The sequence below is a fragment of the Aedes aegypti genome, chromosome 3, assembly GCF_002204515.2.
Source record: "Aedes aegypti strain LVP_AGWG chromosome 3, AaegL5.0 Primary Assembly, whole genome shotgun sequence".
Taxonomy (NCBI): domain Eukaryota; kingdom Metazoa; phylum Arthropoda; class Insecta; order Diptera; family Culicidae; genus Aedes; species Aedes aegypti.
Genome location: NC_035109.1, coordinates 195,195,834 through 195,222,992, shown reverse-complemented (window position 1 = coordinate 195,222,992; position 27,159 = coordinate 195,195,834). Strand labels below are relative to the sequence as shown.

At 36.4% G+C, this 27,159-nt stretch overlaps 1 protein-coding gene across 6 annotated transcripts; it reads left to right on the top strand.

The window, feature by feature from the left end:
- LOC5578300 (slit homolog 1 protein) lies at window positions 1–27,159 on the top strand. Of its 6 annotated transcripts, none has more exons than XM_001656832.2 (9): window positions 1–168; window positions 20,414–20,697; window positions 25,522–25,642; window positions 25,703–25,808; window positions 25,865–25,946; window positions 26,023–26,114; window positions 26,172–26,693; window positions 26,756–26,846; window positions 26,909–27,159. In XM_001656832.2, the coding sequence occupies exons 2-9, from the start codon at window positions 20,421–20,423 to the stop codon at window positions 27,025–27,027; spliced, it is 1,410 nt and encodes a 469-aa protein (XP_001656882.1). In that variant the 5' UTR covers window positions 1–168; window positions 20,414–20,420; the 3' UTR covers window positions 27,028–27,159. The 6 variants fall into 6 exon arrangements, with proteins under 6 accessions (XP_001656882.1, XP_021705731.1, XP_021705732.1 ...); XM_021850039.1 differs by having other exon boundaries at window positions 3–168; window positions 20,414–20,598; XM_021850040.1 differs by having other exon boundaries at window positions 6–168; window positions 20,414–20,478.

The following is a 27,159-nucleotide window of genomic DNA, read 5'->3' as shown; positions in this document are numbered from 1 at the left end:
CAGGCGGACCTGCGAGCTATTATATAAATTAAACATCAATGTTTTCCTACGGTTTAGTGAGCAAAGAGACGCGAATATTATAGCATCGAATGAACGAAGTCATCAAACGCGGCGATAGTTCCGGTTTACAGATCTGTGATTTTTAGATTGTCTGTGTAACGGAATAAGGTAGTGCATTGGCTTGAGTTGTAATGAGGCGCAATTGAAAAGAAAAGCGGGAAATTTCTAAGAAAAGCAGAGGAAACGACGATACACTGTGACGGAGGCTGATGATAGAATCGTATTACAGAAAACTTATTAATTGAATGGTTTGACTAAATGATTAAAATGCGGGAGTGACTGTTGAGATCCATGTGGTGTTTTGTGAATATTCTAGAGAAAAGTTAAAAAGGCCTCAACAATGGCTACCATGTAATTGACCCATATCAACAAAAGTCTGTCGATTTTATCCATAAGTTGGGACGAAGCTGTAGAAAAAGATGTGAAATTGTGTTTACGAACTATTTTGGAAATTAAACATTTGATGAATTCTTGAAGCACTACATATTCCATTCTTTATGGTTTGATCAATTTGGAGCAGGATCGTATTATCGCTTCTATTCTTAAAGTATGTATGCTAATTTTGTCCCCATTGAATTAAGAATACCACCCATGACAAAAAGAAGCAACTGGTGATTTCATTAGTTCTATAATTTGGCGATTGGATAATTTGAAAAAAAAAAAAAAATGTCCAGAAGACCCTTGTAACTGCGAAGATGTACAAGCGTAACAAATTAAGTAAACGCGCAACTCACATAACAAATTATGACTATAATCGTTAATGAGGACTATTCAAACACTTTCGACTAATATTGTACGATGTTGTGATAATAAACATAAAAATCGAATTTCACATGAATAAGGAACAACGTTTAGTATGGTCGATTTCTGAAGATTTTCAAAATGGATTATTTTTAGAAATTCGCTGGAAAACTCGACAATGTATTTATTTTTACAAGCTGAAAGTTACTAATATACACAGCTAAGAACAATATGTTATGAATTTAAGTTTATTTTCATGCACATATTTGGAGCATCACAATAAACAGAAATGTCAACGATCAATCTCTTATTTTTCAATCGAATGCACTTTAAATTTACACTATCATGTACAATTGAAACATCCTTAGTTGAAAATTAAACGTGATGCCGTAATTATAAATGAATTTGGTTTATTTTTACTGTATTCTTCATTTTACACTACAATCACATTTAAATATTTTTATTTGTGTACCGTCGATGGAGGTGACAATGCTGATATTACTTTTATTACTATTATATTACTATTTATAATTTATGTGTTAGAGTACATATTATTACATAAATATAATTAATCACAATATACATTTCTAGAAACAGTAGTTTCTGTTTAATATATCAACAAACTTGTATGTAGATACTAGAGCAAATTTACAACATTAAATTTATCCTGTGCAAAGTATCCCGCATGTACTTTAACCTCTATTGTTCTATTAGTAGAAGGTTGATAGCCTTTTCAAAACACTTCATTCGTATTTTCCGGAATCTATTTGAATTTTCCACAAAAAAAATATTTTTTTTTTTCGGTATGGTGTCTCACACCCAATTTTTGATCAGTCTTCCAGCAATTTCGTTTGCTGAAACCAATTCAGCAATACACCATTTTACTGATGTACGGCACTTCTGATATTGTTTACTCAGGGTGTCTACTACCTGGAAAAACCTGGAAAACCTGGAATTATCAGGGAATTTAATTCAACCTGGAAAAACCTGGAATTCTCAGGGAATTTGAATTGCAGGGAAAATATTTTGAGGCAGTAATTCATGGTAGAATATGTTCACCACAAAGGATTTTTGCGTCAAAATCCAGAGATTAGCATTAACTTTCCAGAATACTCTCTTCAATAAAAAAAAATTCGGCTGCGCCGCTATCATAACGTTACTTAAGCTATTCAGTGAGGATCTTTTCACGTATGGAACATAATCGACTTATATAAACATCAAATATATTCAAGTATATTTGAGCAGTATAGGATTCACATATCTAGGGCTAGGAGCAGGTTTCTTTTTAGAGACTTGGTCTATATTTTTATTCAAATCTCTAATAAGTATCTTTTTATGATGAAAGGTCTCTATTTTAACCAATATGGTCTCTGAAGGATCTCTTTTCCCTATTTTGCTTGCAGTGTATTCTGATGCAAAATTCTACAAGGCCTCGAGAAAATTTCAGATATTTCATCTGGAATACTTTCAGGGACTAATACAGGATTTCCAGGAATTCTTCAAGAGATTCCTATACCAATTCTACCAGCAATTTTTCAAAGGATGCTTAAGGGAATGTCACCAGAATATGATTCAGGACATCCTTGAGCACTTCAACGTTACTACCTCCAGTCATTTTCTCAAGGATTACTTTGAAATTTTTCCAAAGACTGTTCTAGGACTTCCTAGAGATAATTTTTCATTAACTCTTCAATTGAATTTGCCAGCTGTAACTCTATCAGATCTTCCAAGAATTTCCACAAATTATCTTCCATGTAGCCCGCATAGGTTAATTCATATGCTTTTAATGAAATACGTTCAGGGATTTTTTTAAAGAATTTCTACGCCATTATGTCCATATTCACTCCAAAGAATTGTTACAAAAAATCCTAGAGTAATTAATCAGTAAATCTATTAGGAACATTTTATATTCTACATGTGTTCGTGGTTTCTCTTTTAATTATTTTTGGAATCTCTTCTGCATTTCATCCAAGGATTACAGTTGTTCCAAACATTCCTCAATGAATCTAATATAAAAATACCACTACAGCTATTTTTCCAAGAAATCCGTCGATCATTCCTACACAATTTTTTAGCGATTTCGTTTTTCAAGGAATTGCTTCACAGAGATTCAATATTGATTTGTTTTTGTTTTTATTTTTCAATAGTCTTAGCAATTACTCTTAAGTTTTGTCAAGGGTCTCTCTAAAAATCCTTATTCATCAAGAATGACTTAAGAACTTACACAAGTTTTTTTAGACGTTACCCTAATATTTGCCTTAGAAATTTATCAGGAAAAACTCTTGGAAGAATGCTTGGAAAAATCTGTGAAAACTTCATTGAGAAACTTCTTAAAGTTACTGGAGGAGTTCTTGTTACTGGAATTTTCAAAGAATCCTTAGAAGCTATCTCTGGAGTAATTTCTGAAGATATCCTTAGAGAAATTCCTAGTCAAAATCTTAAAGAAATTATGAAAGACAATTATGTAGGAAATGTTCAAAACGGGGGCCTTGGAATATGTTCTAGGAAACCGATGGGAAAATCACCGAAAAAAAACCTTGACGACTAGAGATTTTCTTGAAAAATATCTGAAATTATATATGAAGTAATTCCTGATGGAATCTTCGCGGTAATTTCTGTAGTTATTTTTGAAAAAATCCAGGTTGTATTTTAAGATATTTAAAATAAAATTCTTGGAGAAATTCCTTAGGAAAATTATTGAAGTGGTTTTATGGGAAATAATTTTTAAATGAACTCCTGGAGAAATATTCAAATCTCTCAAATTAAAATATCTATCCATTTATCCAATTTGAAGAAATCTTCAGAGTTATATCTGGATATTTGGGCAAACACCTGAGTTATTTGTGATGAAATGCCTGGAGAAAATCATTGAAAATGCAGTAATGCAAACACTATTATTTGTCGTAATGTCTCGAGGAAGTTCAAACAAAAAAAAATTCTCAGAGAAATGTCAGGTCTGATTCCATAGAGAATCAAACTCTTTTCTCCTGGTTCCTGTTAGGTTTCGATTTGTTTTTTTGATAACTGTTTGGTCTCTTTTTTCAAGCAAAAGGTTTCTGAATGTTCTATTTTCAAAACACTCAGTCCGTACCAGCCATGCTTCATGAACAATTTCTAAAATTATTGAAAAATATTGAATTTCGGAAAACCGATTCCGGAAAAGTAATCTGGAATTCAAACAACTTTCAATTATTTTTTCTACAATCATGACTCATTCAGAGCTCTTGAAAGTTTTCCAATGAAGTGCAAACAAATAATAATTTATCTAAATTACCACATTTGTAAATGTTATACAGGTCGGATTCGATTAACCGAGAACTTTATTATCCGTGTTGAGCAAGGGCTGAAAGTCTCTTCAATAAAGAAAATTCATTCATTCATTCATTATCCGTGTTCTAAACACGATGATGGACAGAACAAACAAAATAAAAAACACCATCATTATTAAATACAATTCATATGAATATTTGAATTAGCTTTAATATTGTTAGCACATTGCTTTAAAATGTCTAGAAGAGTGAATACACTTTAAAACACTTTTAAAATTGTCATTAGTTTGTTTTGGTCATATAAAATTAAAGTATTTTTTGAACCTGGAACTAATTTATAAAACCTGGAAAATAACTGGAAATATCAGGGAATTTCATTTCGGTAAACGAGTAGACACCCTGTTACTGGAATTCAGCAATTTAACTTGCTGAATAATTGTCAGCACCATCAGGTTTACTGATTTTCAGTAATTTATTTGACAGGTGATTGATAACCAGCAATCGATTAGAAATTTTGCCGTAAACCAGTAAACATAATTACTGAACTCCAGCAACAGTTCTACTTGTCAACCGAGAAATTTTAAAGAGAAAAAAAATTCTCCCAATTTTTATTTGCAAATCAGCATGAAGCCTTGTGAGAAAAATCTTTTGGTCGCACCTTTTTTATGTATCTATCAGAATATCTGAGTAAGTACAGTATTTGATGAAATACTAATTATTGATAAATATCTCAAGTGTTTCTTTCTAGATAACAATACCGGAACGGCCAACGGGGCTTCGCTCTTTCCTCCCAGAGCGCAGACAATTTTGTTTTTTTTTGTGAAAATAAATGTTTATTGCATGTAACGGAAAAGCATTTTTTATATGTACTTTTGACGAACTTTACATAAATTTTGCAACAATCAGAACCTGGTGGCCTGAAATTGTTTTAAAAGAGCAAGAAATCCCAAAAGAGTAGCAAATAACCAAGTGCTGATTAAGCAATAAAATTTTGGTGTGAACATTAAAAATGGAGGTGAGATTGGGTCATGGAAGAACGATTGTGAATGAAACCACAAGTCTTAATTGTGTTTATTCTTGCTATATACAGCATCGCTGAACCACAAAACAAGTCTACTTGATGATTCTGTGCATTGAATAACAATGCAACGTTTGACAACTTCTCAAACCATCAACTGTTTTTCGTGCGCAGCAACATCGTAAAATTTTATGAAATGATTTTTTTTTATATTTAAATATTTATTAGTATTCTCTTATCATAGAAACTTCTCACGGAAGTACAAATGATTTGGATCGCTGAAATACCGTGATCATGACGTCAACAACTGCCTGAAATCTTTTCATCATGGAATGTCACATTGAAATTAAACTATTTGCTTAGGTTTAAAAAAAATATTTTTTTCAGTACACCTTTGGGGAAACTGAATAGGCAATAGGTAGGTATGAGACTTTGAAGACAATTTGAAGGAAGAAAAACAAGAAAACTTATGTAAACTTGACGATAAATGCCGGGTTCAAAATTTGTTTTTTCTCATTGCTCTTCAATTTTTTAGTATAATCATACTTTTAAGTGGGTTTATCATACTTGTGAAACATGTTAGATGTCTTTTCGTCTTGTTTGCATCGTATTTCATCAATATTTTTCAGCTGTCAATGGTTTTGCAATCATATTCTCAAAAACAAGTTATTTCAATTACAGTGACCCAATGTCACCCCCTCTATGGGGTGAAATTGGGTCATTTTTCATTCACTTGTAGTGGCGTAGTGAATAAATATTTTTCTTTTTTGGACAGTTGTTAATGTACCATCAAAGTACATACACACCAAATTTGAAGTTTATTGGAGTTAATTTGCGATAGTTATTCAATATATAATTCGTACATATGCTTTTTTGACCCATTCTCACCCCCAAATATGTTAGTCTTGATATGAAAAATAATTATGAAGACATAGTTTGCATATTTTTATTTCCGCAGGTATTTCAAGTACAATAAAAAATGCTTTATTTTCATAAGACCTTTAAAAGCACAATGAAAATCATTAAAATTCGCATGCAATCGAATTTATTTTCCATGTACTATTTTCATAATATGTTATTCTGAGATTACCGATCGAAATATTTGTAGAAGAACGTTCACAAATGTCTGTAGTTCGGTAAATATGTGTACATGTTTTTAAAGGTGTAACATTTTTCAATAAAACGACCATAAAGAGAAAAAATATACTTTAGAATGCAATTAAAATATAGTTCCTTTAGTAATCTAAACCAATTTTGTACACGCTTCTTACTATACTTTTTTGCTGGGAGTAAAAGGATGGTATTTCAGCAAATTTAGATAATAGATGGATGGCTTGGGGCCTTCCTTAGCCGAGTGGTTAGAGTCCGCGGCTACAAAGCAAAGCCATGCTGAAGGTGTCTGGGTTTGATTCCCGGTCGGTCCAGGATCTTTTCGGGTTGGAAATTTTCTCGACTTCCCTGGGCATAGAGTATCACCGTACCTGCCACACGATATACGAATGCGAAAATGGCAACTTTGGCATAGAAAGCTCTCAGTTAATAACTGTGGGAGTGCTCATAAGAACACTAAGCTGAGAAGCAGGCTCTGTCCCAGTGAGGACGTCAATGCCAAGAAGAAGAAGATGGATATATCACTAGAGTGACCTACACTGAAACAAGCGTTGCAGTAATGAGAACCATGAACGTGTTTTTAAATTTACTATTCCAACCACGATTGAGCTATAATGAACGCTTTTTATTTGCGTTTTGTTCCCTCTCAATCCAACCGCGTCGATAGCCGAGCGGCTAGCGTTCGCGCTTGACAATCGCCAGATCCTCGGTTCGATTCTGGTCTGCTGCAAGTTTTTAACCATGACTTAGTCATTTTTACTATACAAATGGTGCCATGGTAAAATTGAATGCACAAAATATTCTAAATAAATGCGAATTTAGTCTGCACAAATCAAGAGGCGTTGTGTATTTAATTTAACCCTCTGATATAGTATTTTCAACCGCAACGCTGTTCTCAGTGTAGTGACAGAGTGCTTGTGGTCTTCCTTAGCCGAGTGGCTAGAGTCCGCGGCCACAAAGCAAAGCCATGCTGAAGGTGTCTGGGTTCGATTCCCGCTCGGTCCAGGATCTTTTCATAATGGAAATTTCCTTGACTTCCCTGGGCATAGAGTGCCTGCCACACGATATACGAATGCGAAAATGGTAACTTTGGCAAAGAAAGCTTTCAGTTAATAACTGTGGAACATTTCCCGAGCGCGTGCACGGAAAGAAATAACAATTGTGATTTAAAAAAAACAGTAGCGGAAAATCAACTGATGGTCATTGTCGTTCTACTATTATCAAACATTTTAATAAAAATAAAATGCTTTTAGAAGTGCGCAGCAATGCTAAATCGGTCTGATGTATTCTGCGCAGTTCATATGTATTTTCCACACGTTCTACTATAATTGTTTTTAATCTACTTCGATACTTCGTCAATCCGATGGCGTACACTCAGCTTAAGGTGATTATAAAACGAAGCCAAACAAGGGCACAAGACTGGAGAATCTGACAACAGTTTGCGTTGAAAACCAATCAATCTGCTTGCTTGCTGGTGGTGACTAATGGGATAAATTTTCAACGGTGAGAGCTGTTTGGTTCTCAAGTCTTGTGCTTTTGAAAATTGGAGGTGTGGCTTTGTTCTATAATCACCTTAACGCAATTTATAATTAAGTATTGAGTTGTAAATATTAGTATATATTAGTTGTGTTGCTAGAGGACATCTTGAAAATTCACTGAGATTCTTTCAGAAACCCTTCTGAAATTATTATATGTAGTTATTTCTTTGATCGCTCTGATTTTTCCAATAACCTCCTTGGGACTTCCTATTGGACTATCCCAGAAACCCATCTTGGGTTATTATGGAAATCCTTTCAGGATTCTGCTGTAAAATTCTGGAATTCTGCCGTAAAATTCTGGAATTCTGCCGAAAATGATTTAATGATTGCTTTCCAGTGTAATGGAATCTATTTTAAAAATCTGGGTTCGGGGATTCTCACAAAATTTCTCGGGATTTCTTCTGAAAATCCAATCGAAATTATTATTTAAATTCTAATATTTTCCTCGTAATTCTTCAGTATTTCTTCCGTGAAACTCTTAGAAAGTTCTTCAAAATCCCTTTGAGATTCATTCCGAAAAATGTCTTAGATTATACCTATTATTCTAGAATACTCTCGGAAAGAAGCCTGAGACTATAATCAAAAAAATCTATTATTTCACTTCACTTTCTTCCGTGCAAATTCTTGGGATTCTTTCGGAAATTCCTCTGCAATTATTTTGTAAATCCTAATGGAATTCTCCCAGAAATCCCTGTGGAATACTTCCGAAAATCCTGCTAAGAATCTTCCAGATGACGGGGATTTTTTTAAATCTTTATTTATGGAAATCATCCAAAAATTCCTCTGTAATTGTTTGTAAATCCTCCTTATATTCTTACAGAAATCCTTCTTATATTCTTACAGATTGATTGCTATTGATTTTATTGTTTCTGCCTGAGATAATTTTGTATATCCAGAATTATTCCGAAAATTCCTTCGTGATTCTTTAGAATTTTTTTCTAAGATTTTTTGAGAAAAAAAAACTCTGTGATTCTTCTGGAAATTCATAAGGAAGTGTTTTTGATTTTTTTTCGTGATTTATCATTGATTTTCTTGAAAATTTTCTTAAATCCTTGGCAGAATTTTCTGAAAATCCCTCTTGACTTCAAATGGAAATCCTCCAAGAAAACTACCATACAGTCACTGGGACTTTAAAAAAATACCTATGAGATTCTTTGATTACTGATTTCTTTTTCTGAGCATCTTTTGAAAGTGACTTTTAAATGGTTCTGGAAATTCCATTTGAAATTATTCCGTAAATCTTTCTGGAGCTCTTCTGGACATCGTAATTATTCTGGAAAATATTCATGAAATCGTCTGGATGTCTGTGACTTTTCATTGAATCTTCAGGGGTTCTTGCGAAATAACTTCTGGGATTCTTTTGGATATCACTGTAAAAAACATTCAAAATCCATTCGAAATTCTCCTGAGATTGTTTCAGGAATTTACGAGAATCCTTAAAATAATTCCTTTAGAAATCTCCCTGATAATATTTTAGTGATTTCTCTGTGGTTCTTCTGTAAATCGACCTGGGATTCTTCCGGAAATCCTCCTTTAATTCCAAAGCAATTTCCAGAAGAATTTTCAGAAGGATATTTTTAAGAATCCTGTATATTTTTCCCTAAGAATCTCAATGTATTTAAACAAAATACCAGGACAATTTACGGTTGAATCCCACAAAAACTTCCGGTGGAATTCTTGAATGCTTATCATTCAAGCAGAATTCCAGTCGTATTTCCGGATGAATTTCGGCAGGTTTTACGGAAGAATCCCAGCAGAATTTCTTGAAAAATTCCAGTAAAATTTCTGGAAAAATCTTTGAAAGATGTTTTGAAGTCCTCCAGCAGGATAACAGAAAGAAATCTGGGGGTATTGTAGAAGAATTTCCGAAAGAATCCTAGAGAGATAGTCGAAATAATAACAGTTTTCTTGAAAAATTCAGGAAACTCCCAGAGTCTAGAGGTAATTCGGGAAGAATTTCTGCAAGAATCCTTAACAGAAGGATTTGAAGGATCCTCAGAAAGATTTTCGAAAGTATCCCAGAAGGCTTCCCGAAAGAATGCTAGAAAGATATCTGGAAGATTTCCTACAGGATTTTTGGAAGAGTCCCAGACAAATTTCAAGAATATGGACGTAAAAATCTCAGTGGCATTTCTAGAATAATTTCAGAAAGATTTTCGGAAGCATCCTCGAAAGTATTCTAAAGGGATTCCGAAAGCATCTCAGGTGATTTCCGGAAGAATACCAGAGGTATTCTCATAATAATCCCAGAAGTATTTCCGGAAAAAGGCCAGAGTTATTTTCGGAGGAATTCTCGACGAATTTGTAGTAGCGTCGTAGTACATTAGTGGTACATTTTTTGGCAAAATCCTCTAAAAATATCCAGAAGAATTGCATCAGGATTTTTGTTAGAATCTTCCATTGAATTTCCGAAAGAATCTTCGAGAATTTCGATTCGAATTTGATTTCCAGGATTTCAAAAGTAATCCTTAAGGAGATAAACGCAAACTCACATACAGATTTATGCAAATATTCCAATAAGATGTCCAGAAGAATCACAAAGGATATCCGAAAGAATCTCAGATATAGTACCGGAATGCTAACGATGTTTTTTAGATGAGTTCAAAAGCGATATCTGTAAGTATTCTGTGATTTCCAGAAGAACTTAGAGAAAAATCAGAAATAATCTCAAGATTTCCAGAAAAATCCCAGAGAGGTTTTGAAGGATTCATAAGTGATTTAAGGAAGAATCCCAGGAGGGAAATTCCATAGAATTCTGGAGTAATTTCTGGACCAATGTCTTTTTATATGCTGTATCAATATTTACAAGTAATTATAATAAACAAGTATTTATGGAACAATAACAATTTTAATTTATCGCCATAATTGAACGACAATTTTAATGAGAATGTGCATCCACCACATCATCCCTCTCAGAAGGATTATGATTCTAAATATTTTTTTTGCGGTGATTTAGAATTGTAATCACATACTAGTTTAATTGTATGTGGTGTCATTCAATATTTAAAATAAGATTCGTTAAGCCGAACATGTTGATCCTTAGACATGAACCAACGAGCATTGCTTGAAATAATGAGATTTTTTCGATTACTTTGATTACTGATTCCTTTTTCTGAGGATCTTCTAAAAGTTACTTTCAAATGATTCCGAACATCCCGTTTGAAATTATTCCATGAATCTTTCTGCAGTTCATCTGGACATCGGAATTATTCTGGAAAATATTCATGAAATCTTCTGGATGTCTGTGAATATCCTTTAAATCTTTCAGGGATTCTGGCGAAATAACTTCTGGGATTCTTTTGAATATCACTGTAATTTGGATTTAGAATTCTCATGGGATTATTTCAGATATTAACGATAATCCTTCATACAGAAGTGATGTTTCTGTGAATCGCCTTGGAATTCTTCTGGAAATCCTTCTATAATCTCAAAACAATTCTCAGAAAATTTTTCAGAAGGATATTTTTAAGAATCTCAATGGAATTTCTGAAAAATACCAGAACGATTTACGGTTGAATCTCACGAAAACTTCCGGTGGAATTCTTGAATGATATCCGGAAGAATGACAGTCGTATTTTTGGATGAATCTTAGCAGGTTTTACAGCACAATCCCAGCAAAATTTATTGAAAAATTTAGAATAGAAAGATATCCGAAAAAAAAAAACTCCAACAGGATTTTTGTAAGAGTCCCAGGAGTATTTCAAAGATATTGGCGTAAAAATCTCAGTGGAATTTCTTGAAGAATTTCAGAAAGATTTCCGAAAGCATCTCAAGTCATTTTTGGAAGAATACCAGAGGCATTCTCATAAGAATACCAGAAGTATTTCCGGATAAAAATCTAGAGTTATTTTCGGAGGAATTCTCGAAGAATTTCTAGTAGAGTCGTACATTTTTTGATAAAATTCTCTTTAAATATCCAAATGGATTGCATCAGGATTTATGGTAAAATCTTCCATAGTATTTCGAAAACAATTTTCAAGAATTTCAAAGAATTTAATTTCCTGGATTTCAAAAGTAATCCTTAAGGAGATACACGCAAAATCACATACAGAGTTCTGCAAAAAAAATCCAAAAAGATGCCCAGAATAATCGCAATGGGATATCCGAAAGAATCTCAGAAGTAATACCGGAATGGTAACGTTTTTTTTAGATGAATCCCAAAGCGATATCTGGAAGAAAATTCAGAAATAATCTCAAGATTTTCAGCAGAACAATCCCAGAGAGGATTTGAAGGATTCATGAATGATTTAAGGAAGAATCCCGGGAGACGCTCCCAAAGAATTCTAGAGTACTTTCTGGAACATTTTTTTTCATATGATTTATATATAAAAATACTTTGATTCAAATATATTTCTTGTGTAGCATTAAGTTTAACTACAGACATAGCTCGTAACATCAATAATAAATTAAATTTATAAATCTTTTAAACACATCCAAATTAAATAACAGTTCACAGAGTAAAATACCATTCTCATGAGTTTTTGAGAATCATATGGTCGGTGTTTAGATAGACCAGACTAGATGAATTTTGGAGCTCTAAGGATACGTAAAGAACTCCATCAATTTTAAATCTTCCATGTTATTTTGATACAAATGTATCATCAAATAGATAAGTTCCATTATTACAGTAAATATCTATAATATTTTGATGTTTCACATGTTTGGGGTACATTTTTCTTACTCGATTGAAAAAAACACTTGGTTCAGTCTGTCTGAACACGGACCATATCTATGTTTGCTATTTGATATTTAAATTCTTGAATTGTGCTGTATCAATGTTTACAGGTAATTATAATAAATAAGTATGTATAGAACAATAACAATTTTAATTTATCCCCATAATTGAACGACAATATTAATTAGAATGAGCCTCCCCCACATCATCCCTCTCAGGAGAATTTTGATTCCCAATATCTTTTTTTTGCGGTGGTTCAGAATTGAAAATATCAAAAGTCTATTGTAATCACATCCTTTTTGTTCAATAGCATGTGGTGTTATTCGATATTTAAAATAAGATTCGTTAAGCCGAACATGTTGATCCTTCCACAAGAACCAACAACAAGCATTGCTTATGTTAAGAGATTTTATCGTAATGCACAACCAGCCTAAACGTTCTTCCCCTTTTGTATATGTACTAATTATAATTTCAAATTATTTTAATTAAATTAGTTGTGTTGTCTACTATTGTACACGGCAATATGTTTCAAAATAAGTGGAGCTGCTTTTAAAACAAACTTTAACATCGATCAACCAAACCATAGAATATCCAAGAGCGAAAAAATAATAATAATAATAACCGATCATTGCAAATCGAGCCGAACTGGCGCTCTTTCCGTGCGCACGCGCTCTTTCCGTGCGCACGCGCTCTGTCCGTGCGCATGCGCTTTCTGCAGAGCTGTCAAACAGACTTTTGTGCCTTCCTTCTTTCGCTCTCCTTCAACTCAACAACTCAGCACGATCCACCTCGCGGTGGATTGGTGAGCTGTCTGGTTGTTGCAGATGAACACTTATCGTGTAGCGTGACATCATCATTGACAGTAAGCGTGCAACTCACCAGACAAACGATAGGTGTAATTAACAACTGGACTTAGATGTTCAAATTAAAAATGAACCCCGATGGTTTGCATGAGCTACCGTTCAAATAAGCAGGGGTGCACGCTATTCGGAATGATTTATGAAGAAAAGATCAACGGAGCCTGATTAAGTTAGACACATTTAGGCATGTAAATCCATGCAAAATATCATTTTAAAGTATTAAAGTTCAGGATAAAAATCTGGAAATGTATTTATCTTATTGTTTCTAACGATAACTGTGGGCACAAGTTCTACGAGCACTTCCACAATTATTAACTAAGAGCTTACTTTGATAAATGGTATTTTTGCGATTCCGTTGCAAATCAATCAACTTTTCATTGATAAGATGCATAACATAACGGCCTGCTTTTCCTACCAAAAAAACAATGCTGAAAAGTGCTACTTTTCAGCACTGGTTTCGGTGCTGAAAAGTAGCACTTTTCAGTTCTGTCTGGGAGGCAAATATCCCAGTCTATTCTGCCATAGTATCTGCTTCTCTATCTGATGTGCGATCCAGATGCAAGACTGGTGATATTGTCGGCGCGATAAAAAGCTAGAATCGGTCTCTCACCGAAGTTGATTTTTTCTTAGAATCTATGCGAGATATCTTCAGAAGTGGTGCATTAAATTCGCACCAGGATGCGTTCTAATGCGCCCTACTTCCGAAGCATGGTATCTTCCATGGATACCGAGAAAAATCAATTTTCGGCGAACTGCATTTTCTAACGATTCACCGATCTTCCAATACCGGTTTAGGAACGGATCGTCCAGCATTCGTAGAGGTAACAGCAGAACCCGCTACTGGGGGCGTACAGTTACAGTTACCTGTTTTGTCCTCCAACATGGAATATGGGTCTGTATGGTGTCACATTGATGTGAATCAGAAAATTTGTGACATTCGTAGATACTATGTCGCAGCCTACGCGATTAAAAAATACTGAAATGGTACTACACATGGATGTATGTCCACGTGGTTTCTGTTGAAATGTTTGTGTGTGTTTCTGGAAATGATCCAGCTTAAAAGGCATTTTTCGTAATAGCAAAAAATTTTGTATGCAACTCGTTGCAAAACTCAATTTTTTCAGCACTCGTTGTATTTATCCAACTCGGCGAGCCTCGTTGGATAAATGTACAAATCGTGCTTAAAAAATCATCATTTTGCAACTTGTTGCATAAATAACTATTCTTGGATGATACACGGAGGCGGGCCTGGTGTAGTGATTAGAACACCTACTTCTCACGCTTAGGACCTGAGATAGTCATTTATGATCTGAGGGCCATAGTGACGACTTTCTTCGGAATAGAAATAAAGCAGTTAGTCCAAAGATGAACAAGCCAAGGGTTAAAAATCTCGTTAGCTCTTATTTATTTATTTATTTATTTATTACACCAATATATAACTAAAAGATAAAATAAAATACAAAGTTGAAACTATAACAAAAACAAGGCAACAACATGTCAAAAACAAATGAAAGTCACAAATATTCACACAGAGAGTAGGGACAGAATTTCTACATAATTTCGACGTATTACTTGACGGGACAGGTGAAAATCAAATCCTTCAGCGACCCTATTGAACACGCGTTGAAGACCGACCATAGCACTGTTTTGCCCATAGTTAGTTCGTCGCAATGGCAACCTCAACATAGCATTGTTACGCAACGTCCTGGAGTGAGCACTCGCATTGATAGATTCCAGGAGCGGAGGACAGTCTATTCTTACTGAAAGCAAATCAGCCACTACCATCGCTCTATTGACGTCTCTACGGGTCTACAGTGATTCCAGTTGAATGAGTTGGCACCTACTTTGGTAGCTAGGCAACCGGAATGGGTCTCGCCATGGAAGTCGACGGAGAGCATAACGGATGAAGCGACGTTGAACTGACTCTATCCTCTCCACGCCGTTACGGTAATACGGATGCCAAACTGCGGAGCAAATATTCAAGTGTGGCCCAAACTAATGAGCAGTACAAGGATTTGAGGCAATATGGATCCGTGAAATCCTTGGCAATACGGAAGATGAAACCCAATGTCCTGGAGGCTTTCTCGATGACATAGGACAGATGTTGTTTAAACGTCAACTGAGCATCCAGAATAACGCCAAGATCTTTAACATCTTGTACTCGTTGAAGCACCTTTCCCTTGAGCTGGTAACAGAACAGGATGGGCTACAGTTTGCGTAAGAATGAGATAATCGAGCATTTCTCAGGATTAACTGTCAATCGATTCATGTCGCATCAAACTACAAAAACATCTAAATCATGTTGAAGAGATCCGCAGAAACAGTTTTAGATCATCTGCATAAAATAATCGAGGTCCTTTAATTACTGTGTTGACATCGTTGAGGTACAGCAAAACAATCAGGGTCCCAAATGGCTTCCTTGATGTACTCCGAAAGTTGCCGTGAAAGTTTCTGAAGAGAATCCTGCCAACTCCACAGTCAAGCGACGATCAGTCAGATACGAGCTGAACCAGCGCAACATTAGGCCCCGACACCGAGCCTTTCCAACTTAGCGACAGTTATTACGTGGTTTATTTTGTCGAACGCAGCGGTCAAGTCCGTATAGATCACATCTGTCTGGGCTCGATCAGCAAAGCTGTCAGCAATGTGTGAAGTAAGGCAAAACAGATTGGTCGTTGTGGAATGCCCCGATACGAACCGTGTTGATCCTCACTAATGTAGTGTTCACAGTGGGGCAACATTGGTTTCATGACTGTCAACTCGAAGAGCTTAGAAATACAACAAAGTGCTGAAATTCCTCGATAATTATTGACATCCTTATGATCGCCTTTTTATGCACAGGAAACATAGTAGCAGTTTTCCAGGCTGTAGGAAATCGTCCGCTATTTAACGATAGGCTGAAAACATGACGTATAGGAACAAGCAAATTGACGATGTGCGACTTCAGCAAAACAGATGGAATTCCATCGGGACCGGGATTCAACGTGTTCTTCGGATAACTCCTCTTCGCAGAAAACGCTGGAGAATTTTTTAGCAAAAAGGGTGCAAAATCATACCAATCGGAAGCTACCTCTTCATCTAGCTTCATAACGGAGGGGAGACCAGATTGCTTCCGTTGTTTGTTTACATATCTCCAGAATGATTTCGGTTTCGATCTTAGATTCAGCTGAACCTGCTGAAGCGTTCTTGTAAGCATTATTGACTTTTGCGTAGTGATCTCGAAATGAAGTCGTGCGGTTTTGGAATAGAGTCTCAAAGCAGCTCTTTTTGAAGTCTTCAGATGGCGTAGCTCGCGGGTTTGCCACGGAGGACCCGAAGAAGAATGAACTTTCTCGGGCACATGCCTTTCGATAGCGTGTTCGATTACATGAGATGTACTCTGCTTCTTTTCTGGCGTTGCGTCTCAAATGGGACAGAGGCTGCTTCTCAGCTTAGTGTTGTTATAAGCATCTCCACAGCTATTAACTGAGAGCTTTCTTTGTCAATTGATCATTTTTTGCACGTGTTTAACCCTCTAATACCCAACCCCGCCTTTAGACGGGGTACACTTTGGAATTTTGTGTATTTTTTCGTAGCTCGGAAATCAAAATGATTTTATTTTTGGCTTAAACCTTGACTCATAACACGCATATGAGAAAAGTTTTTTATGACTTTTGAAACTTTTTTGTATTTTTGAAAATTGTTTGAAAAATTGTATTCTTATATAACCTACAAATGCCTGGGGTTTATTTAACGTGTAATATAAAAAATCGTACCTTTTGTATTTTTCTACTATTACCCTATAACAGAAGAAGGGCTTGGTGGTATTAAAATAATTCCAAACCTGTGTTTCCGTTAATTACACGGAAAATAAAAATATTTTCAGAAAAATATTTGAAATTTATTATTTTTAAAAGTACCGTGAAAACTTGAATTTTTATTGTTGCCAGAAATCAGTAACTAGAAGAGGCTTCAAGAAAAAATGAAAAAGGATAGGGATGTTCAAAAATAAAAATTATAAAAATCAAAAACCAAAATTCATAGATTTGCGAATAAAAATAAATCATTGCCCAAAACGTGGTTAGAACGATTTTAGATAACTAAAAATGATATTTAGATCGAAATTGGGTATTAGAGGGTTAACGTGAGGCAGGTAAGTAAATACTTTATGCACTGGTAAGTCGAGCAAATTTCCTTCAGGCAGCGTCCATTTAATACGTAACGCTAAAGTTTGAAATTTTTGACCCCCTTTCCCCATCCGTAACGCTTTTTGTAAGAAAAATTTAAAATTTTTGTATGAGTCGTAATACTTGAGCCTTCCTCCCCCTAGAGCGTTACGTAAGGGCCCATTCACAAATTTCATAACGCTAAAAGGGGTGGGTGGGTGTCCTCGTGGTGTTACGGCTCATACAAAATTTATAAAATATTCATACAAAAAATGCTACGAAGGGGTGGGTGGGTGTCAAAAATGGCCATTTTTGGCGTTATGAAATTTGTGAATAAACTTTGTGGCTATCCGGTCCCAATTTCATGACCTGGGAAGTGCAATTTCCAACCCCGAAAAGATCCGTCCAGAGTAAGAAGCCGACACCCTCAACAGGACTGCGCGTTTACCGCTACGGCAATTAGGCTACTCAGTTCTATAGTCACCCCTCGACTCTTCAACAACGAAATAATTTCGTCATCTCGCGTAAAAACTGTATATATTATATTACTGCATGTGCCGATTCCGAACTCGTTCTGGTAAATGACATGTTCCATCAAACTTATTCAACAAGGTCATTTCAGCAAATTTGAAGCGGCTGAAGTTGTGTTCTGTATTTCGTAGTAGCGGGTGTGCACGTCCTACACCCACAAACAGTCGAAAACACTTTCGATAAATTTGGACAGTATGTACCTATTGACATCAAACTATCAATTCGCAAGCAAAATCTTCAGCGCACGGTCACCTTGTCTAAGACAAATAGTGTGGGTTGACCATGTTTTTTTTTTTTAATTTTCATGCTGCCGACCGAATTGAGTTACAGTCATTCCTCAACTTTGGTCTCGCTGCGCTGAGTAAGACTCTTAATATGCACATAGCCACGTTATACCTATATTAAGGGCAACGTTCTTGTTGCACCTATCCAAAATAAAAAAAAAACGCTATAACTGTTCAGTTTTAGAGTATTGTTTCACGATATTATTACAGCTTTCCAAAAAAAAATCTATGCCTAAGAGAAAAAAAACGTAACACTTAGATCAATGCTCTATGCCAGCCCTGCCCAACCTTTTTGGCTTTTTTTCGACATAAATTGTTGGTGCGTTCGCAAGAATAGACCGTTATGAACAAAATTAGAGTCAAATGAAAGCTTGGTAATATATCTGTCTAATCCACGCTGAAAATTTAAAATTTATATCAAACTCTTCGCTGGCGATGCAAGCAGAGATAAAAATCAGTCCGGCCCGCGGGCCGGATCATTTTTTGGACTTAATTGCGTCGGTAGCAAAAAGGTTGACGCAAATTTAAAACTTTCAGCATGGATTAGCCAAATATACTACAAAGCTTTCATTTGAGACCAATTTTGTTCATATCTGTCTATTCTTGCGAACGCACCAACCATTTATGTCGAAAAGGAGCCAAAAAGGTTGGGCAGGCCTGCTCTATGCCTATACTATAATCACAGATAACTAGAACAAAAATCTTCTGAAAACTTGTGTAGATATTCAAACTAAAACACGTTGAAAACACTAGCGCCGCCACACAACGGATTGCTGCAATCAGTGGTGAATATCAGTATCTTGAAATGTTTCATATTCACCACAGACAACACCATGGGAACTTAGCGATAACAGCGCCACCACGATGTTGCTACTTGTGTTGCTACTTAAAATCACCATTAATTGTCTTACACAGTTTTACAATCGGACATAAACATCTGTTATCTGTGCTATAATGTATCGCCCTCTCCACACCATCATCATCTGGTGGGAAAGTTGCACAAAATAAGAAGTGCAACAAGACTTGGAGAGGGCGCTAGTTGTAAGGTATGAAAAATTGAAAATTTAAAACGATCGTTTTAAGTGTAGCAGGTAGGAATTTCGTCAGTGTTACGACTGTTTGCGTTTGATTCTAATTTGTTTGAGCCCATTTGTAGTCAGTTCCGGTACAGTCGAATTTCGTTCATTGCACTATCTTTAAGTAAGCTACGTTTTAATTGGGCTCCCGTTACTTGGGCTGTAGCCCACCTAAAACGAAGGCAAACGTCATTTTCTGACATAAGACGCAATTTATCAATGTTGATAGTTCTGTTTTTCTTTTGTTCTATGTTATTTGACAGCTCGAAACTCAGCCCGATTAGTGAAAGTCTTTCACTAAGTGGGCTACAGGTTTAGTGCAACGAACGAAAGTTGACTGTACCGATATCCTTTCTTTGGAGTTAAATTTGCGATAGGGAGAGATATCTTGTGTGATTTTCAATTATTACCTACTTCTTATAATGGGGCAGTCCATTAATTACGTAAGACAATTTTGGCGGTTTTGAACGCCCTTTCCCCATAATAAGATTTTTTGTATGAAAATTGAAAATAATTTGTATTCCGCGTAAGAAATCTCATACGCCTCTCTTCCCATAACTCCTTACATAATTGATAGCTGATCCACAGACAAACAGACGTAACAGCTACAACAATTATCAATTTAAAACATAGTCACGTGAGCATTTACGCCCAATGCTAAAAATACCTCATTTGGCCAACCGTGAACTAGGTGGCGGTAGTAAGCAAACGTCAAACCCTAACAGTGATGCGAGCACCACGAGTGCGTCGGCCAACTACCAAATATTAAAATTGGGCGCTATTCTGCTGTACGATGGAAATAATTAGAGTGTTACGTCTGTTTGTCTGTGGATGATCCCTAATATAATGTTACACCTTTTCCTTCTTTCTTCGCTCCGTTTTTGATTTGCCGATGTAACGTGATTCTATGCATCAGTCACCAGTGATTCATCATCGTGCTTAACTCAAGATCGGTCGTGCCCTCATTCATCGCCAACCATTACCACGCTGGTGCTGTGTACGACAAGCGAGCTTTTATGATGCATGCACTCAGTACACGTGCGACCGATCTTGAATTAGTTCATTTGTTTTACCAGCGCTAATTTATGTATTTTATTTTTTTCCAGAACGAAAATGCTAAAAACGACATTGGTAGTAAGCATAGTGCTAGTGAACGTGTGCAACACTCTAGGTACGCAAAGAACCGTTTACAGGGCGGGTGACGAGTTGGTGGAAATAACTCGAACCAAAGTAACGAACCCATACTCACCGCTCTACTCCTATTATGCGTACAGTAGTGCACCGCAGTATGGTAATGACCGATCGGATGTGGTTTACTATTCCTACCCAAACGAAGTGACTACCACGCAGAACGCCAATCGGCGCGTACTATCGGGAGACCCATCTCAAGGCATTTACAAACTATTCATTATAATATCTCTACTTCCTCATTCAACCCCAACAGCTGGCAGTAGATAATCGTTGGTAGTATAACTTTAACCTACGCACGCAGCTAGCTTTGGGCATAGTCGCACGATGCTTATTTCACCTGAAATTATATAACGTAACGGGGCTTGGGCGTGTTGCAAGCGATCGTAGATTTCCTAGCAGTCCACTCAAATTGACTCACACATACTTAAAAACTTAGACTGAGAAGAACTAAAAATAGAACTTTAAATTTTAGTTGAAGTAAATTTACTTATTCAATTTATCTATTCCCTTTGTACCGTAATCCGGGGTGTAGTTGATCAGTGGGGTAAAGCTGATCACTCCTGAATCCATGTTCATCGACTGTAAAGGGAGCGACGAAAAGTTTTTCTTCAAACAATCGGCTGTAACGTAGTCTGTGTAGCATTTAAATAAGTTTTTTTTAAATATTCCAGCAATGTTTCCTAAACCCAATTTCGTATTTGCCTTTTGCTTTAAATTTTATTTTCAAAGAGAGAAACTAGCTTCATCATGTACAGGTAGCTAGTTGAAGAAAATTTCCTACATATATGCGTTTAATGCAATAAATTATGTAATTTATAAAACACAATGCTGAAGTTTACCAACTAATCAACCAGTAGTAAGAGTTTTAACGTTCAAGGATTCGTCACCGTAATCATCATCAAAATTTCAAAAGCAGTTTATCTGTTCAAAACTATAGAATATTCGATGGAAATGTGTTCACTATGTTTCGGTAGGAGAATAGAATATAGTGAACACATTTTCTTGTAAATTTTCGTGATTTTGCACGAAAAAAACTGCTTTTGAAAATCCCGAAATTAATGACGAATCCTGCCCCCTTAAGTCTTAATTCTGATTCAGGGTCGCAGTCGCTACCAAGGTCATTACCACAAAGTCAATTTTTAAATGCTTCTAAAATAACAAAAAATACAATTTAATTAAATTTTGTTTAGTGCACGGGGTTAGACTTTTGGTAAGTTATAGAATCAGCAGATCATTGAGAAAATAAAAAAATCAAAATAATATGTCTATAATGTACAAACTTGAATCAGAATGCCGATCTTAGCTGTGCAAATCTCGGTTAAAGTCCGTTTGCTGATACCTCAGCAAAAGTGACGTTTGATATCACTGGCACCCTAAGCAACTTGATTTTAGGCTGACATATCAGTTAATATTCACTTGCTGACCACTCGGCTGTGCGGATCTCGGCAAAAGAATGAAAATTAGCCGAGCTCAAATGAGTATGTACATACTTGTCCGGTTGCTTAGCAACGAAGCACGGTTTACTGATACTCGATTTTTATTTCCTGAGCTCCCAGGAAATTTGTTTGCCGAATACTCAGCTGTGCGATTATCGGTTAAAATATGCCATTCTAAATTAAGTATGTAGCCCAGCAAAAAGTCTGTCAACATATACTGAACAGAATTTAATAAATAATTGTAGTTAATTTTATGTAAGCATTTGCTTCCTATACCTCGTTGGGTAAAATTTTCGACGCTTCAATTTTTCCAGATGGCAGCACCGTACTTTCGCAGATTCTAATAGGACAAAAATTAATTTCCAGAGAAAAAAAAATGTTCTTTTCGTGAACAGCTTGCCAATTTCAAAGAAAATTGCCTATCATTAGGCGTTCAATGTGGTTTATTCCGTAATCCCCAAAATGCATTTCTAAAATTTATCGATTTATGAACAAGTTGTAAGATTTCTGAGAATTTATTTATCTCTTGATATTTGGAAACCTATCGTAGTCGTTGATCAACTTTACCCCAGAATCAAAAACTTAAAAATTTTGATTTCTAAAAATTAACTTTGTTATTATTATGACACTTCGTAATTTCATTTCGCATAATGGATTAACATTCAGCATGTACTGGTTTAATAACATATTTGGATGATAATACATGTATCCCACCAGATCTTGTAGAATAGAATCACTCAAAAGTGATCAACTTTACCCCAATTGACGGTATTCGATACGATTTCTTTTAATAAAAAACATAAATGCTTATCACACAAAAACGGTAGCATGAATTTGGTGAAGATGAATCGAAGCCAAACCTTGAATTTTCAAGAGCACAAATCTGGAAAACGCGCATTTGCCCAAAATTCCACGCGGCGAATGATCCAGGCAAGGAACAATCGCGTTTGATGAAACACCGCAATGTTATCTGCCATAAGAATGAAGTAAAAAGGGAACAAAACCGCGGTCGTTCCTTCTCTCAGGGGAACGCCGCGTGTCCTTTTGAGCAAATGCGCTAATACCACCAGGCGTTGCGCTGCCAACGGTTCACACGCTGCTTGACTGTTTTTGTTTCTCCTCTATGATCGTTTTCGGGCAGCCATTCCGAGGTGAATGATTGAAAAAAATGTTAAATAATTCAATCGCTAATATTTCGCTTGTGTTTTCATCTAATTGAAATCTGTTAGCTCTAACAGCAAGAGCACAATCATTCCGTTGCGATACATACAAACAAGTTTAATTTCATGCTGCCTTTATCGAGGAAAAATGCAAAACCCCGAAAACCGGAAAAATCGTGTCACCACTGTGCTCGAGTCATTTCGCATTCAGGTTTGAAAAAAACGTTGGGAAGAAGAAGATTACAGTTTTGAAGAGCCGTGACATTTTTTTGTTTTGAACGGTCATGGTTTGCTTTGGATTTTGATGGTCGTGTAGAAACATGTAAATGTCGAGGCGGTAAATGTTTGCTACAGTACTTTTACCATCTCTGGTCCTTGTAAATAAATGTGTACACGCAAAAAAAATATGCGGTAAAAACTACCATTTTAGGGGGTTAACTTAAGCGCTCGCACCGGCAATTTTCAGCAGACCAGAAATGCGCTTGATTTTACCATGTCTGTAGTGGGAATCAGATTGTTGTAAATTATTTCTGTCAAATGTACCAGTAATGCGGTGGGGTGTACCGTAAACATAGTAAATTTGTAATTTTAAGAATGGGCGTAGTCAGCTAAAATAGTTATTTTTACCACAGAATTTTTTCCCGTTTATGTTTTATTCTCGTTTACGTCCGCATGTGAATCCTTTATTCGGCCACATATCGCTTTTCCCCGGACGTAACATTTTGAGTTTTGGCTTCGATTCATCTTCACTTTAAAGACAATTGGTTGTTGTCACATTTGCTTAAAATACGTGTATAATGTTATTAAAGTTTTGATTAAATCAGATCAAAATATTTTAGATCCTTAAACTAGTGCCATACTAGTTTCCCAGTTACAAGTACATGGCCAAGGTAATTCTCGGTCATTCCCGATCAACCAGTGTAACAATTTCTTTATAGATCTTTGTTCAACGATGACGATCGCCAACGATTCAAAACGAATCGATATCGATCACTATCGACAATCACTGACTGGTTGATCGGGTTATGGTTTATCCTAATGATGCATTTTCCTAGTAGTAATTTAATTCCCGGTTTTCTCAAGGTGATAAGAAATTACCGAATATTTCATGGTTCGCAGGTCACCCTCACTAAAAATACGTGGCTAATTATCACAACATTGGAACAACCAAAGTGTTGAATCAATGTGACATCAGATCCTAGTTCTATGCAATTTTTGCAGCACATACAAAACTTTGCGGGATACATCTGAAATCAAATCAATGCAAATGTCATTGGAAATTCATGTCATGAAATCCCCTAAATTTTTTTCTGTTATAGATTCTCAAAAAATTCAAACAGCATCTCTCATTTCCCAAGAGTTTGGTTGGGCATTTTTTTTTGTATTTTTTACAATGGACTCACTTAAATCTCCAGGATTTTTTTAATAGATTCCTACAGGGCTTCCAGAAATTTCTTAAAGATTTCTTCAAATTGTGTTTAGGCCTCTTTCTGTAAATTTCTTCAGGGAACTGTCAACTTTTTTTTTATTTTCAGAATGGTTGGACGAATCCCTGCTAAAAATATTATCTGAAAGGTGTTTCTGAAGAAGCATGAGCATTAACATTGATGGCCGCACAATTTTTTTTTAGTTACTACTCCTTGATTGACCAGGACAATCGAAATTGCAAAGCTATTCTATGAATGGTGCTTTGGAAATAGCTAAACATTCCTAATATGCACACATCGAGAGTGCAAAAACAAAAAGTCAATAACGGTAATTGAAGAAGAGTAGAAATCTGCTTTGTTTTTTTCGTAAGGGACTATCTGCATCTCCACAATTGTCATGGAAAGGAGTTGAGGTTCGTCAGGTAAGAATAATTTGGGAGTCTTTTTTAAGGATTTCTCAAAACTTCTTCTTCTACTTAGCATTAACGTCCTCACTGGGACAGAGCCTGCTTCTCAGCTCAGTGTTCTTATGAGCACTTCCTTAGTTATTAACTGAGAGCTTTGTTTACCAAAGTTGCCATTTTCGCATGTGTATATCGTGTGACAGGTACGATGGTACTCTATGCCCAGGGAAGTCAAGGAAATTTCCATTACGAAAAGATCCTTAACCGAACGGGAATCGAACCCAGACACATTCAGCATGGCTTTGCTTTGAAGCCGCGGGTTCTAACCACTCGGCTAAGGAAGGCCCCTTCTTAAAACTATTGTCTTTTTATATTCCTAAAAAGAATAACGCAAACAAATACCTTAAATCACACAAATAGTCTTAAAAATCTCAGAACCATTAAAATATGGCAGTTTAATAACATTTATCAAAATGAACCTGAAAAAAATGAAGTAGATATTTTGTGTTTATGGGCTCAAACGCACGCTTGCAAGTTTTTAAAAACATTGATTGACATAGTGCTAATTAGATCAACCTAAACTTCTACATATTCAGCTCAAGGATGCGCACAAAACCCCTGCGGTGTTGGGGCCATGTGTCAGGAAACTACCGGAGGAAGGCCAGTTTGTTCATGCCCGGCAGGATACAGCGGAAACCCGTTGACACATTGCAGAAGGTATGATTTCATGTTACATTTGAGACACCTAAAACAACTGTTTTAAACCTTCCTTACCAGATCTGAATGTTTGGATCATACCGAATGCCGTGGTGACCAAGCCTGCCAGAGTGGAAACTGCGTTAACCCCTGCTCAGGGGTATGCGGTGTTAATGCGAACTGTGATGTATGAAAGGTATATTACAGTGTAGTATTGATTAATTATCCCGGTTCCCTTGGTAGGTCAGGAATCACGTTCCCGTATGCAGTTGCCCAAGGAATATGGCCGGAGATCCGTTCGTGAGCTGCCGTCACAGGGATCCAGGTTAGTTAAAGTCATTGGCAAAGCCAATTGGACTCCACATAATATATGCTGAATAATAATTACGCTTATTTTCCAGAGGAACAGTGCCGCCCAAGTCCATGTGGATCTAACACCAAATGCGAAGTAATTAATAGCGTACCAACATGTTCTTGCTTACCTGGTTACATTGTAAGTGATATATTTCACATAATAATGTTTTAAGGCACAACAATCTTGCGTTTTTAGGGCTCCCCATTGACGGGATGTCGCCACGAGTGCGAAAGCGATGCAGAGTGTGGAGGACAGGAATTTTGTTCGCAGTTCAAATGTACCAATGCATGCTCACAATGTGGCAAAGGAGCCACTTGCACGCGTGTTACAAATCACCGCTCAGTGTGCGAATGTCCGAAAGGCTACATAGGAAGTCCTTACACCGAGTGTCGAGCTGAATGCTACGGCGATCGTGACTGTCCTGCCGGTAGACCGGCTTGCATTTACGGAGTTTGTAAGAACCCATGCGATGGATCATGCGGAGTGAATGCCGACTGTAATCTACGAGGACTTACGCCGGTATGCAGCTGTCCACGCGATATGACGGGAGATCCGTTTGTGAGTTGTCGACCCTTCACGAAAGAGGATTTGTGCATTCCGAACCCATGTGGAACGAATGCAGTTTGCACCCCAGGTTACGACCGCACGAATCGTGAACGACCTGTTTGTACTTGCCCACCAGGATATACAGGCAATGCGCTCTCTAATTGCGTCAGGGTACGTACATAAGTGAACAGCATTGCGTACAAAGTGACTCAATACTGTACTGCTTATTTTAGGGTGAATGTCAAAGCGACAGTGAGTGTTCTGATCACAAAGCCTGTATTAACTATCAATGTGTCGATCCTTGCCGTGGACAGTGTGGAACTGGTACTATGATTAATCAAGTTTAGGAAAACAATTTGGATTAACATTCTGATTCATACTTTTAGGAGCACAATGCCAGGCCAAAAGACACTTGGCCGTATGTACCTGCCCAGCTGGCACTGATGGAGATGCACTAGTTTCTTGTAGGCCAACAAAAAGCTACCCAGTTGCCCGTTACCACTAAGGACTAGGAGTACAACCACGAATGGTTTATATTTTCTCAATTCAGCATTACTAACATGTTCAGAAAATTATATTTGAATTGAAAATATACTCACGTTCCTAACAATAAAATGTACTTGTGGAGTGTTCAAAA

What these genes read in the sequence shown, in the direction of transcription:
- LOC5578300 (XM_001656832.2), top strand. Translation starts at nt 20,421, where the DNA reads ATGCTAAAAACGACATTGGTAGTAAGCATAGTGCTAGTGAACGTGTGC. An exon ending in GTGTTAATGCGAACTGTGAT is followed by an intron (nt 25,809 to 25,864) that starts GTATGAAAGGTA and finishes TTCCCTTGGTAG; the next exon opens with GTCAGGAATCACGTTCCCGT. An exon ending in CCGTGGACAGTGTGGAACTG is followed by an intron (nt 26,847 to 26,908) that starts GTACTATGATTA and finishes TCATACTTTTAG; the next exon opens with GAGCACAATGCCAGGCCAAA.